Below are 16,158 nucleotides of genomic sequence, written 5' to 3' on the forward strand. Positions count from 1 at the left end.
AGCTCAACATTTGTTGAAACTGTAATAACTGTCATTTGAGATTTGAATATTATTTATTGTGCATAGTTGAAAGCCCCTTTTTTATACAAAAGTTTAGTTTGTTTTTGAACTTCGAAGAATAAACATTGAATCAACATTGAATATTATTTATATCCATTTGGAGATTAATTAAAACTTAATAAGCTCTAATAACAATTACAAGGCAAACTAAGTTTGGTGGTAATGACGATTCTATCAGGCAACATTGTTTATCATTAGATCTTTGACTTTTAATTACTAAATCTAGGCTTGAATTGGCTTTCAATTTCTCAAATCTGATCACAAGCTAGTATTCATAATCTACAATAGTACCACATCACACAGCTTAACAATAACTGAACGCAATAATTTTCTGCCAATTCACGGCATCCTCCTTAAGTACCATAAATATATAATCCATCAATGCACAAAAACATTTTAAAAATTTACTTAACAGCCAGAAAACGTGATCGCCTCTATTTTTTATAAAGTAGCATTGCACCTTAAAAGCATGCAAAAATGTTACAATATAATTTTTTCCAAAAGACATTGTTGACTCGTAAATTCTCTATTTATAATGGCTTTAAGTCTATAAATATAAATTGTTGAAATAAAATAGCGCACAACAAGGAATAAGTACACGTTTGAGTTGAAACGAGTAAAAAGAAAAGAAGAAATTGTTAAATGCCAAATAATAGATCAATTACGTTATTCTCTTGAGCTGTTTTTAGCTCAGTTGGAATGGATTTATGGTAAATATTTTGGTTCGTTTTGTCGTGTAGGCACTAATGGATTAATTATGGATTTAAGTTGGATTTAAGTCAATTTTAGATTTCTATTCAAAATTTGAGAAAGTTAGAATAGTTTTTGAGTTATATATCTTGCTATCAGTAAGCTTGCTGTTGCTTTTGAGCCTTGTTTCTCAGTATTAATCATGAAATCTCTTCTATGACTTGTAAATTGTTTAAAAATTGAAAACAAACTAAATTTTTGTATGAAAGGGTCAACAACTATGAAAAGACAATCAATCAAATCTAGTTTCAAAGAAAATTCAAATTTAAAATGACAGTTGATCATAAAAGTTGACAATTTCAATAATTCAGCAATATTCTAGCATCTATATTGCTTCAATCCATCATTTCAGACACAAATCATGTCCAAATGCTTCTATAGAGCATTCCTGACACACTTTTAATTCAATTTTGAACATCCAGTCGCTCCATTTCCTCCCAAAATTATAAATAACTTCCAATAACCCAATAAAAAATCAACTTTAAAGCACAGTCAGATCTGTAACACTTTAAATTGTGTCGAAACACCTACTCATCACAAAAAAAAAAAAGAAGTCTTTCATTGCACCCTCATAAATGATTTTATTTCCATTTGAATTCATAAACTGAATATGACACAAATGCGTCTTTATCTTTGATCAGTTGTCATTCAGCTTCAGTTCCATTTTATTAAAATAATATCATAGTCTGAATAAAATAAAATCAGCCTTTTTTTCCTTACATTCCTCAAGTAAAATTATGAAGAAATGCGCACATGCAAAAGAAATTTAAATAAATAAATTCAATCATCAAGAATAATGATTGATGGCAGTCGGGAAAGCTGTCAATTATTTACATAAGTCTCGATTGTTATATTTAATCATAAATTCCATAAATTTTCATTCTCAATTCATTGTCAGATAGATGATAAATAGATTAATGAACTTACCGATTCCAATCCATACTGGTATATGTCTTCTACTTCCCAAATAGCTTACAAATATCACCGTTATCACATTACCTATCTCATAACTTGACGCAATCAGTCCTGATAAGCTCGACGGTATGTCGAAACGTTTCTCTATTGTCGTTATCACTGAATTAATGTAGCCGGAGCTTACAGCTTGTTGAAGTGTCACAAGCATTGAAAGGAGTAGAACAAAAATCTAAATGGGATGAAGATTGATTATTATTAACTGAATATGACATGATATGATAAGATGTATTATTCTCACCTTTATTCTTGCCAATTTCTGTATTCTCGCCGGTCTACATGATAAAATTCCGCAATCTCTTGATAATTCGTCATCCACATTGTCATTATTGTGAAAGGTTTTCTCACGATCCATTAAGCTGGCTGAGGGCTGCCGACTATGACATTTTATTACAGTATCAGGTGCGGATGCTGTTATGCATGTTGTTGTCACAGCTGGATTTGTTAAGGTCGTTGAGACAGTCACACTTTGTACGGCAACCGTACTCGGAAGTGAATCGGATTCGGTATCTTGTGGCAAGTCAGCACTGCTGTCGTCTTGTGCTTCAGAATATAACCCTGTCATCTCATATTGTGATTCTTGTCGCCTGAAATATGGAGCAAAAAAAAAAATAATTTTTAAAATCAGTTCAGTAAGCACAATGGATATGAAAGGAAATGTGTATGAATCTGTGACATGGAAGCGTCATTGCCGTCGACATAAAAGTACTACATACAGCATAAAGCAGAATGAAATAGATCAAATAAAATTTTTATTTCCAGTTAGTTTTTCTTCGTTTTATTTCCTCTTGCTGTCATTTCCGTCTCATGAACTCAAGGGCTTTTTTTTTGTCATGCGACAATAGATTGTTGAAGAACGAGAAAGATAGACAAAGTTAAATAGATTTCTTTTATCAACAATCGAGCAATTTAAACATCCTATATCATTTTCATTTCATTCCCTTTCTTTTATTATGTTATGTATGTGAGGCAGGTTTGTATAAACTTTACTGCTCATGACACATTGTTGATGACTTAGTTTAGTATAGAACTAATGTCGTTTGTATGTTTAGTCTATACTTAGTCTAGTTTGATTCTTTAAAACCTTAGTCGTGACATTTTCATGGAATATACAATTGTGGACTTAGCTGCAGCATCCAAAGCTCCTCAACTCACGCCAGAGGCATATTAGGGAGGGAGCTCGGAGGATTTGAACTACAAATCTTTCCCCCATATCAAGCTACGCCCATGACCCACCCATCAACATACCCCAATAACACACGACATAGAAAGTCCAGAATCTGTGAAATTCGGTCACATACCACCTTAAGAATACTATTCAGAACTGGAAGTCGACTAGGAATCGTATCAACTTGATTCAACATTTCCATCCAAATTCCAAGTCATCTTCCAGCTCTGACACTATATTCATCTCTTCCTACGCTTCATACCTTTCAACATACAACATCATAACTGGACTCTCCCCCTTTCAGACAACCTTATCTCATCAGCACAGTCAAACAGTCTCATTTAATTTGGACAAGAAAAAATATTCATTTTCTAAAAAAGATTTGTTTAAACAAGTCGGAATGAGATTGAAAACATCTGCGGTAGATAAGTAGCAGAAGATGTCAAGCGATACAATGCTACAATGTAACGGAGTGTTTAGTTTTTACATCGTCGCTTGATGACAAGGTAGAATGACGTGAAATGAGAGAAATTTCTCATAAACTCTGTACCTTCCTACGTACCCTTGAATAATATTTTTTTTGTGTATAATTCAAATAAAAAGAAAACAAGAATTTTATATTTTTTTGAGATTGTACAAGTTTTTAATTAAGAGTATGAAGAAGTTAAGAGTCAGTTCTATGCAAATATGTATTTTATCATATAAATTAAGTAACTTTTATATCTGATACCTTTAATGCTTTGTTTTGTTGTTTATAAAGTGAAATTTTTAAGCAAATTTGTTGTTTTGTTTTGTCTGCTAATAAATAATGAAGTTCGAAGGTATGCTAATGACCAAAGAAGCTATTCAGATCTGTTGATCTAACAGAAAAAGCATGATTCTGAATAATGAATCTCAAGTGGGATTTGAACCCACGTCTTATGATTCTCGATTGCATGCACCTACCACTGAGCTATCGGGGGAGAATTGGAGATGGTAAGGAACTCGGGGAAGACCAAAGAATTCCTGGACTGGAGAAAAGGAAGCAAAATATCTTAACATTTTGAACTGACTAAAATTCTCGAAAGATAGAGTCGGCTTTAGGTGGCGGCAATAGGCACACACAATGATAAACTGTTGATTGGCCGTTATATTTATACCGTTCCAAAAAGATCGGCCTTGAAGCTGTGTAGATCTTAGACCGTAAGATGAACCGTTGGAAAGACTCCTCATGACTATAGCTCATTCCAAGCATCAGTCTTAAGTATGAAGACTAACATTTGAACAAAATGTAAATGACTGTAACTATCCCATAACAAGACTCCTGAGAATGGACAATGAAGCACCTCCAAGTGTCCATAATCTCAACATTCATACTGAATTTAAGTGTAATCTTGGGATAAGCCTTAAAAACTCAACAAACAATTGTACATACAGCATAAAAACTCCAAGGAAGGTAAAATCTAACAAGCAAGACTTTTTCATAAGACTGCAAATTCCATGCATGAGAAAAATTGAATTGGAACGTGATATAAAAAAAAACAGCATAAATTTATGCACTAAAAAGCTTTTCCGGAGGTAATAAATCATGAAATGAATAATTGTGTCAATGATTAATTACGTAATTTTCATCACATATTTAATTTTCTACTTGATTCTATTAATGTAACTTATAAAACCTAAAAATCCACATGATTTTCTTTCTACAGCTACACATTATGTATTGTACATATGTCAAAAGATGTATATTATGAAATATTCATTGAATTTTTGTTTAGACATACTCTTCTGCATTTGACTTGAGTGTGTGTGCATTTGTGTATGCTTAAAGATTACTCAAGACTTTAAATTTTTTTCGAGATTTTTCATTCTTAACCACAAAAAGTCTGGATTGAGCATGAATGTTATGAATAATGACGCATTAAATGACTCTCACATGACATGTCATGAACAAGACTTACATCAGTCGCTTTTGTTGCTGGTTAAATGGGAAATAAAAGGTTTTGTGTCTATGAAGAAGAGTTATTTACTCTTGTAATTCCATCTGCTTCCTCAAAATGTCCTCATACTTAGAGAAAAAAGGACACAGTAGAGCTTGTAAACATGACGATTGAATCATATAAATGTAAATGAGACTCAGATGTGAATGAGAAGTAGACAGACATGATTTGGAGGGCTTTGACTTTCTTAGAATGGAATTTTGGATATGGCATAGGATGCATGGCTACTTTAAGCTTGTTAATAGAATGTAATGTCTTGGACATCTTATGTAATATGATTAAGAGATCGGTTTCTGATGAGAATCGAACCGACAGGGACTTACGAGTCGGTTATTGATGGAAATCGAACCTACAGGCTCACGAATCGGTTTCTTATGGGATTCGAACCCACGGAATAACAGAAAAGTCCTACAGTTATCCGATCTGTTGCCTTACCACTAGACCACAAAGACCTGATTCTCGGATTGACAAAAACGATTATATATGCCTCAATAACCCAGATTCAGCTCTACTCAGACAGCATATCAGTCTTATATTAGTAAATTCTTAAATAAAGCTTCTCTTAAAGCCTCCCAAAACATCAACTTTTCACCTTGAATCATTCTCAAAATTACTTGTTCCATCATCAAAGCACCTCTAAGCCATTATCTTCTTTAACTACACAGCCCATCATCCACAGTCCATATCCTCTTCATCTTCATCAAAATTCAGTTTTAACCCCGGGAAATTTTGCCTTTTTTTGAAAATAAACTCAATTTGCTTTACTTACCGATGACCTTTTCTGTGACCATTTTGTGTTTCTAATGCTGTACAAGTAGTTGTCGGCACATCAGCTTCATTGCCTTGTGATATCGCAGTCATGATGACTCAAAGCTTTCAGATTGTGTGTTTTTTTTTGTTCCTTTTCCACAGCAGATTGTAATTGATATAAATGCCTTTATATTTCTTCTATCTTTTCCGCTTGAATTTAACGCCAAACATTTGTGGGGTGGAATTAAGTTTTAAATTTTTCTTTTCTTGTTTCCTCGACAAGTTTTTCACTTTTGTTATTTCTGTGCTTGTTAAAAAATTGGATTCAATTTCTACGAAAAACAACAACAACAAAACAATATATCTGCAAATAGAAGAAAGAGAAGGGATAAATGTTAATGAAATTTGTGATTGGATTCAGGTTTTTACTTTTGTTGTGCGGAGACATTCAGCAAATTTTAAATGGAATTCTGTTATGGGATGGTAAATAATCGCATTGTATTCTTTCTTGGAAGGATTGAAAGTTTAAATTGCGCTTGGTTATTTTGATTGCTTCAATTTTTATAGGAAGTAATGCCACAAATTATAGGCGATTGACAATAACTTTGGATTTTTATGGTCTACACACTTCAAATGGGGTTGCTAAAGTATCCCGGAAAGCATACGGAGTAATAATGTGCGACAATTCGAGTCCAGGCCAGCGTGACTCTAGTCTCAGGCCAGATCTGACGAAATCCAATCTGAGCTAGCCTCTAGACTCTAACCTCAGTTTGGATTTCATCGAATTTGGTCTTGGACTGGTCTGGGTCTGATTTTCGGTCATTTATTAAGCCGTATGCTTTTCTGATATTAAATAATGTTAATAATTTGATATTTACTACTAGCGACTCATTAACGACGTGCAAAAACTGCAGGCAGCTAGCTACACCTGCATCTCTCACTTTAAACACCACGATTCCTTACCTTACCCTCCTTTTCTTACCATCATACCTTAAAATTCCCCAAAAAAACACAAACTAAAATCAATAATCCAATAAACTTGACTTACGTCTTCGTTACCGTAACATGACAAAGACCTTGAATATGCTAGTTTGTGCTCAGAATAGAAACAAACTCATTACCAACTTCAGGTTGTTCTTCTTCAAAGCAATTTTTTGAAAATAAACCGAACATTGACACCTTCATACCAAAACAAAAAATTATATCCAATTTTCTTTTCTAAGGCTTTAAGGCACGAAAAGTTCAATGCCTATGAAATAGCTTCCTAATTCATCCATCATGTGATGCGATAGGAAATTGGGCTAAACAACAAACAAACATGATGTGGAAGTGAAATAGCGTGTTTAGTAGAATGAATTTTAAGAATGAGTAAGCTAGAAAATTGGGGAATGACTAAAAGCTTGGGAAGAAGAAGACATCAAATGGAATGACAATGGCAAGGCCATTTTTGGGGTATCTAGTCTGAGTTAATGGAATTTTGACATTTTGAGGTTAAGGGTTAAGCGAGAAGCTTTTTAAGACAGAGGTTGAGGTCACACTAGAGGCTTTTTCAAGAGGGTCAATTCTGGATACACCTCTTTTTTCCTGGATGTTCGAGACATCAAGAACTCCTATTTCAGCCACTTTCTAATATTGCGGAACTGATCAGTTCTGATCGGTATTGGAATCCTTTGTATTTTGAATATTAATCTTTTATAATCAGTTTTGCTTATTTTGATCAGTTCTATACTCAGGGACGTAGTTCTATACTCAGGGACTATCACTCAGGGGAGAAAAAGAGGAGGCTTTGGGGTTAGTTTAAATCCGACTACGCTCCTGCTAACATTCAACCTAAATGAACTACCTAGATTGCATCATTAGAATCAATTCCATTCCATATTCTACCCAACCTCCCACATTACCTGCTACTACGTCCCAAAGAAAGCCTAAAACAAGAGGCATTGTCAGCCACAATCAGCTTTAATTATTGTTTAATTGTAATTTAATTGCCATTACTTGACATAATACACCGCACGACATACGGATGTATTAATTACAAAATTTGTTCTTTTTTCCTGTGCCTTTCTTCGTATTCGATGAGTTTATTGATTTTTCTTGGATTTTCATTTTTTTATTCTTAATTCCAAAAATAACGAAAATCATTTAAAAAGAGCATCAATCTATTAAGCATTTCATGGCTTGTTTATGTTGGATATAAAAATAATTAATAAATATTATCGAAAATGTGACAATAAATATTTCATTGGCTTAAGATTCAACTTCCTTTGTTTATTTTCTAATAAAAAAAATAAACTAAACTGTAACTTCTGGCTGTTCTTACTTGAAAGGCTTCAATTGAGCATTCGTGTATAGTTCAGTAAATAAATGTTGTTGAACTTCCCCTCAATGTGTTTTTTTTTTCTGTGTACATTGCGGTCGGTTCTTCTTTTACAGTATCGTCAATTTATTTGTGTTTATGCGAAATGATGACGATAATCTTTCCAGACAGAATAATAAAAACTCGTTTTATGCTCTTTTTTTTCGACTATCTTCATGCTGAAGCACATTCTACCCCGTAAAAATAAATAAATATTTTGTGCAGTTTAATTTGTGGATGTGTGTCAATGACGTCAAGCTATCATTGGGACGGGGTCTGGGAGTCCGAAAGACTCAGGCCAGATCTGGGAGTCTAAAAGACTCAGGCCAGATCTGGGAGTCTAAAAGACTCAGGCCAGATCTGGGAGTCTAAAAGACTCAGGCCAGATCTGGGAGTCTAAAAGACTCAGGCCAGATCTGGGAGTCTAAAAGACTAAGGCTAGATCTGGGACTTTTATGGACTCAGGACAGACCTTGATGTCGACATGAACAAGGTCAACTTTTAGTTCTGATTCTGGCAATGCCCAAGTCTCAAAAAATCCAATTTTCAGGTACGGCAAAACTCAATAGCCAACATAGCACCTTGTTGATGACAACAGCCCAAAGTCGGCAGCCAAAATGCAAATTTTTAGTCCATTTTGACAGCAAAAGTGGATTTTTTCAGCATGTTACAGACAAATTACAGCATGTACGTAACTTACAATCCAACCCCTTTTGCAGTATTGAACAAAATTTCTCATTCTTCGTTGCATTTTTCGAGAATGGATGTGAATTTTATACATAAAATTTTTGGAGTTCATAAAATATTGATGTGAAACGAAGCAAATGAATATTAAGAGCATAAGACCATATGGTACCTTACACAAGCAATGTCTTTATGAATGAAAATTTTGCCAAAGCCTGCTTTATTGTGAGCATTTTCAATTTTATTATTGTTCTTCAGACAACAAAATTATTCTAGATGAGGAAAGTAAAAGAAAACACATCGATCGTAGTTCTATAGACTGTAGAACATGTGAAGGAAGGTGTCAGATATGAATGAAGTTATCGCGACAGCGCATTTTACTCTTGTAAACACATACTCATTTGTGAATTGAGGCAAAGCACCGAGAGGTACAGATGTTTATATGCCATGTTTTTTAATGAAAAATGGTGCCAATATTATGTAAAATTCGAATTTATTTGGAAATGGAATTTGGCAACTGTGTGAATTTCATGTTTTCGATCAATGATAAATTTACTATTGTGGGAATGTTTCTCTGTAGGACTATTAAGTGTGACCTGGAATTGGGATTTGGACAATTATGAACATTGTAGCATTGTGGATATTGTTGTCATATTGATAGTAATCTATAATATTATTCAAAAGGCATTGGCTAATAAGAATTGAACTTGCATTGTTATATAACTTTATATCTAGTAAAATAGCCATAAATGTCATTAAATTGGCAGAATTGATTTTATATAGGCCAAACTGGTCAAAATGACCAAAAAGCTCACTTTACGGTTCCGTCAAAGCACTTCTACGTCATAATGATGATTTATTGCCAACTCTGCTATTGATTAAGTGACTACGCTGAGCTACTGCCTCTAGCAGACATAAAACATGCTATCAAGGGCAGAGTAAGCTCAGACACTATCGAGAGCAAACTTAACGAGTAAATTTTAGGAGAGTAAGCTCTTGAAAGCATGCTTTTTGCCTGTCCATGAACCATATCCATGCTTCAATCTCGAGTCGATCAGGGGCATTTATGGGTCTTAACATGAAATACTAAGCTTATTCCTAAACAAAGACCAACTAATCTTTATTGTTTCATTCGTAGCTACACATGAATTAACTTAGTTCCAAAGCAATACAAGCTCATCTGATTATAACTCAGTTTACAGCAGAATACAGACCTAAATCATCAGAGAGACAGTTCTAATGCCACAAACGAACTAAAACGCTTCACATATTCTCAAAATTTACGACATAAATACGCAAAAAATGAAGCAATAAACCAAACAAGCTGCATCCTCATCCTCAGCTACCTCAGCTATAGCGAAACAATAAAAGCTTAATCCCAAATATGCTACTGTAAAATCCAAAGTAAGCAAATAGAAAGCATATGGCCTTTACCACAAAAAAAACATGCTAAATGGCTCTCATGTTCTGGTATTTCACGGACGTATCGGTATTGTTTCTTTCTTTGCCTTGTTATGGTAGCAAGGTAAAAATAAAAAGTGAAATTCCCTCGTGACCAAATTTTGATATATTATTCGAACATATACAGTAAGGCAACAAACAGAAGCCACTTTTTTGCACGCAATGCATAAATAATTTTGATTAAAAACCAAAAAAAATTGACTTACAATCGGAAATATTCACATTAATTCCGCAATGTAATATTAAACGACTTCATACTTTATTGTTGCTGTAACTTTGAGTTATGAAATTTATGATAAATTGTGTGCTTATCACGACGTGTTTCAATTTAGACTGACACACCAATGTTCGCTTTATGGGATCAGTCAGCGGGGATAGAAACAAAACTGTTCATGCTGCGAAATGTTGTCTGCACCTACAATTTTTTTTGGCAGTGATAAAATAATACAAATAATTTCTCTATTGCGGAATGTAATGAAGTTGTTGTGAAATTGTTTGCAACAAGCTTAAGGTTTTGGGAATGTTTGAAGAATTATGGGATCACAGTATGGTTTGATAATGGATGGATGAAATCGTGTTGTGGCTGATATTTGATGTTTTTTCGTGATTATTTGGAAATTGTAAAGATCAATTGAGCAAAATTGGCACTTTAAAAGGGGAGGGAAGGGGTAACGGGATGGGTCGGTGGAAACACTGACAACCTTGACCTATTCAGGTCATCGAGATCCAGAGAGTCACCAACGTTAATGATTGTTTACTGTTCAACGAGTGAGAATACACCAGGCCTCACACTCAGAACATCTACAAGTTTATAGTCCACTGCATATGGTTCGAAAAAGGACAAGTGAAAAATTTCTCCTGCCAAGTCTCGAACCCATGACTTTTTGGTCGTTATCACAATAAATAGGTACCAAAGTACTAAACCATTCCGCCACAAACCACTTCAACTCACATCCATGAATACCACCAAAAAGTAATCATTTTCAAACCAACAATTCACATGCCATCAATTAAATCAATTAATAAGCCTCGAATTTAAATTCAATCAAGCATAATCCACATCATAGTTAGTTCAATGCCTTATCAAATATTCATAGTATTAGTTCATAAGTTCTAGTAAAATTTCATTTGTAAATTATTTATGTCACATACAAAAAATTTTATATGAGCTTAATTGAGCATTAAATGCCATTGAATAACAGACATTAAAAATTTAAAAAAAAAGTCTTGGAATTACTATAATTTCGAGCATAAACATGTAATTTCTAAAACGTGATTATAGTATTTTGAATGATTTGGAATGAAAAAGCAGCTTTTTAATGATGTGTACATAAAATTTACATGACTTGATTTTTGTCATAGCTAGTTAAATTCAGTGAAATAGAAAATTAATAAGCACTGAGATTGAGAATAATGCAGATCAAAAGATATTGAGGAAAATGCCAAAATATTTATCATGAAAATTTTAATTTCCCTAACAAGAATGCCAATTTAAAGATTGAATCGCAGAGGATATGGAAAAAGGACCAAAAATAACTCAATCTACCTAACGAATTTCACGACTGACTGAAAAGCTCTTTTCAATTTAAGGTGCTTCGGCAGGTGCGGAGTTGGGGATTGGGTGTTTATTGACATCATCTGTGTCTTATTAGGGGTTGACCGCTGAACTTTGGCTGCAAATTCTGTCTTTTTGGTCTGTTGGCTGTACCGAGATTCCAGCCTGACTTACTTGTATTTGAGTATGGCATGAATTTCACGCCAAGCTTCAATAATCCAACATTAATGTCAGTTTAGACCAGTTTATTTCCACGGCACACTTTGGCGGCCAGTCATGACCAAAACCGAACACGGTATGCGATTCATGACATTCCCAAAGTGAAGCACCACAGCACACAACCTAAAAAGCACTGGATTAGACTAAAATAACTCAATTATACCATCTCGTCCCCATCAATTCTATTGACTCCTCCTCTGCATTACATCCCAACGTCTGGCATTGAATTGAATTTCAAATCAATCTTCCTAAAAGCTCTCTTTTGCTCATGCATGCATAATGTTTGAAATATTTCCAAAAAAATAATATTCTTATTATTACAGTGAAAAAGTATTACAGCTTATCTTGACATTATTTCCATGAGAAGGAAAGGAAACATTTAATGGTATTTTTGTACCGTAACATTTTTTAGTCTATAAGACAAAAAGAAAACATTGAAATTGTTCATCTGCTCTCACACACAAAAGTGCCTTTTTAGGTTCTCGTAAGACAGATTCTTTGCCGAAAAAAATAAGTCATGAAGTCAATGCGGATGACTGAATAAGGTGCATACTTAATCAAAATTTGGTATCTTTGACAATTGAAATGTGGGAGGAATTGGCAGACAGATATTGTAGTCAAGCTATGTAGGCACGCGACATAGAAAGCTTTAACAGAATCCAATTCCATGCATCCTTAAGGACATATTTCTCGCCATTTTCTGCCCTAATGTCACCATAATCATACCTTGACAACAGCCAACCATTGATATTCTTTAACTTAGCATCTGTCAAGGAACTGCTGAGCACCTGAGTCTCTAAATTAATTCCAAAAATTCAAACTTCAGCAATATTTTTATCACAGATTCCTGTTCTATTCCAACAGTTATCTAGAGACAGTCATTCCAAAATATAATTTGACTTCTTCTTTCGCTCATAATACACGGAAATATTTATCAAAATTCAATCTGGAAGCAAATGGAGAAGAATTAATATTTTATGTTGCCAATGTCACAACGTTGTATCCTGCGAAAAGAATTGGGAAAGGAAGGACAGAAGGAACAAATTTACGAAAAAAAAGTGCTGATAACAGCATGAAAAAGAACATTTGAAATCGTAAAAAAAGCACCAAATGTAGGCAGACAAATTTTGTCGCTCTTCCGCTTGTGTCAAGAGATTAAATGCAATCAGCGTATGTGTGTTTAGTATTTTTAACGACCTTGAATCAAGCTTGGATATGAGCAAAATGAGATTTGTACGTCGGATATATTTTATTTAACTTTACTTTACCTTAAGATGCTTAAATGCCTCATTTTACGGAACGTTTTGGAGCGCGCAAAGTTAAACAAAACATTTTAATGTTGAAACAAATTTACCGACCTACTGCGTTTAAGTTTTTTTATTTTAAGTTGATTTTCTCTTCACCTTCACGAAAAATATTGGTTTTGTGTACCTTTCTCTTAAGGTTTTGAAACTTGGTAGCAGTTTACAGTATGCTAGAGGAAATTACATAAAATGCAAGTTAGGAGCGTATTCAAAGGTGTGTTTTGGGGTCAAATATTCCGAAATTTTGGACTTAATTCTTCAATTTTATGGAGGTTTGTGAGAACTTCCTCACTTTAAAGCTTTGTGTTTCATACAAAACTAGATGAGACACGACTAGACTACCTCTATGCCTTGTCTCAATGAGACAATATAACAGTGCTCTAGTAATTCTATCGTGTTGCTCGGGTTGAGTTGATCAAAGCGAGTGATGTAAATATTTGGATAATATCCACTGTGACTTACTAATAACTAGTGACTTGATCGCTGAACCAACAGAATATTTAGGGATTTTCAGAATTTAGGTGTGAGTTCGAGCCCCTCTTTGATGTATCATTTACTCAAACGCAGAATGTAGTCGTTAGTAGGGATAATACCGGCATTGAACTCCCCTGGTCTCTAAAAAGTCATCCCGAGTAAACAAGACTACGTTATAACTAGTTGAACTCAAATTAATGTCTAGTTAGGGACTGGTTCTAACGTATTCTTGTCCTTTTGTGTCTAAGTCGCCATAAGCACCAATATGACATCGACAAGCTTTGAAGGCAGCATAACTGTCTGTTCCTAATGACAAGAAATGAGATTCATCGCAACGAGTCACTCAAATCACATCATGTACACACTTTTTGAATATGAAGCAACTACATACATCAAGGCAACCGACAGTAATATCAGCCACATCCAAGTTTCTAAACCTCGCCATTTCCCTTCACAGCCAGTCATCTCTGTTGTTTTTTTCTTATCAACAAAAGTAAATTTGTCATTTGAACAAACTTAAATATCTTCAAAGCGAGAAATAAGATCGCATTTTTTTGTGTTTGTTTGTAGCTACAAATGAATAAATACAGATATATTTTATGTCTGTTTCAACACATTGGACGTGTCTGTTTTTTAGATGACACTTAGTCAAAAAAAAAGTGCTCATGTTAATGTCGATAAAATTGTACTTTTTTTGTGTGTGTTTTTTGGCCAGCATTTATATATAGTCTAATGCCCTTTGTTTTACTCATATGGGTGATCGTTAAGCGGATTTAACTGTTAATATGGCATGGCATATTGTGATCGTTTTAATGAAATGATGGATGTTCTATGGCAATTATGTATTATTGTTTTGATTCTAATGGCTCATAAGTTATGGACATTTAAAATCAATGAGGAATTAATGGTTCCTAACTTGGAAGATAGATGTCTTAAAGACATACGTAAATCATCAGTTCCAGTCATTTAAGTTGTGGTCAAACAATTAAAATTAATATTCAAACTTGGAAGTTGATTGATATTGCCGTGTTCGAGTCTTAATATAAAGTCATAATGACTTTTTCGAGGATAAATAAAGAATAGTAACAAGTCGTGAATTGAAGCTATAAACTCATTTTTTTTTTCTTATCGAATATTTAGTTCAGTTCGTGTTTTAAAAATTAATTCAAACTTAAATATATACATTTATGTAAGGCACTGCCGACAGTGTTGTAAACCTGAATGTTTGTGCTTGTACAGGTCATTGGCATTTTTTAAAATGTGTCAAAATTGTAAAGGAAAGTCTAAATACGGGCTTGGCAGAACATTGTGTATACTAGGCATCCGTTATGGAACTGATAATTCGGCTCGAGTCTGACTAGACTCTAAGTAGTTTAATGCCCTATTTCTTAGAATCTGGCTTAGGTCCAGAGTCACATTGGTTTGGTGCCGGATTTTTGGTATTTCTATGGTAAACAATGTGCTTTACGGGTTAACAGTATACAGACTATCTGATTATCCGAGCCTTTATCTAGGCAATCTTTCAGACAGAAGAAGTTCTTCCAAGTTTTGCCATTTTATTACCAAGATTGATTACCGTCTACAAATTAAATCCCATTCTTATAAAAACAATCTTATCCATCCTGTAGAACTGGAGATTCTTATTTGCAGCAGACTCAATAAAAGTTCAAACTAGTTCCAAATCCTCAATTTTATTCAATTTTATTACAAATATTTTTCATGCACTAATCCCCAATTCATCTTGAAGAACTCCTCATTTTTTTGTTGCTTCTTGTTATATAATTCAGTTCCATTGAAAAACATTTTTTAAGACTTCTTTTATTATTCTTGATGCAAAAAAAGAAGGAATAAAAATCATAAAAAAGTGCAACAAACCACAATTCCATTTTTAAATAGAAGCTTAAAGTATATTTTTCCATGAATGCAAATCATTCCAACCACTAAAAGCATCATAAAGTTTTATTTCAGACACAAATAAAAAAAAATACCTTTTACATTTTAAATAGTTCTGCTGCTTTTTGTGCTGTAAACAAAATAAATTGCATTTACAGAGAAAAAAAAGTAGACGACAATGTTGAAGGATATCCTCAGAGAGAAACATTGAGATATATTGAAATTGAAGGTTTTATGGTTTAAATAGAATCGTCACTTAAGGATGGTCACTGAGGGATGATAAATTTAAATATAAAGAGGTTCACTTGATGTAATAGTTTCGAGTGGATTTTGATGAAGTTGTTGAGAATTTTGGAAGAGTTTTGTTCATGTTTGAAGGATTGATTGATTAGGATGGAGAGGTTGAAGCTTCTAAAAGCTTAAATAAGGGCTGTGGAAGTTTGATTTACACAATTTCGATCAAAATACAGCAATATTAGCTTAAAAAACTGTGGAATTCCTGAAAGATCTTGTCTGAAAGGTACACTGCATGA

The 16,158-nt window shown here is 33.8% G+C and overlaps 1 protein-coding gene across 1 annotated transcript in view; it reads right to left on the bottom strand.

Annotated features, from left to right (window-relative positions):
• LOC139093800 (solute carrier organic anion transporter family member 3A1-like) overlaps nt 1–16,158 on the bottom strand; it is a 57,249-nt gene that overhangs the window by 15,447 nt on the left and 25,644 nt on the right. The window contains exons 3-5 of the mRNA XM_070644637.1: nt 5,699–6,043; nt 2,024–2,369; nt 1,738–1,954 (exon numbers count right to left, since the gene is read on the bottom strand). Of these exons, the coding sequence (XP_070500738.1) occupies nt 1,738–1,954; nt 2,024–2,369; nt 5,699–5,790 (655 nt within the window). The 5' untranslated portion in view covers nt 5,791–6,043. The remainder of the gene's footprint in view (nt 1–1,737; nt 1,955–2,023; nt 2,370–5,698; nt 6,044–16,158) is intronic.

This window comes from Chironomus tepperi, unplaced genomic scaffold (assembly GCF_022539635.2).
Source record: "Chironomus tepperi strain 1889 unplaced genomic scaffold, CSIRO-AGI_Ctep_v1 contig_337, whole genome shotgun sequence".
Lineage (NCBI taxonomy): Eukaryota > Metazoa > Arthropoda > Insecta > Diptera > Chironomidae > Chironomus > Chironomus tepperi.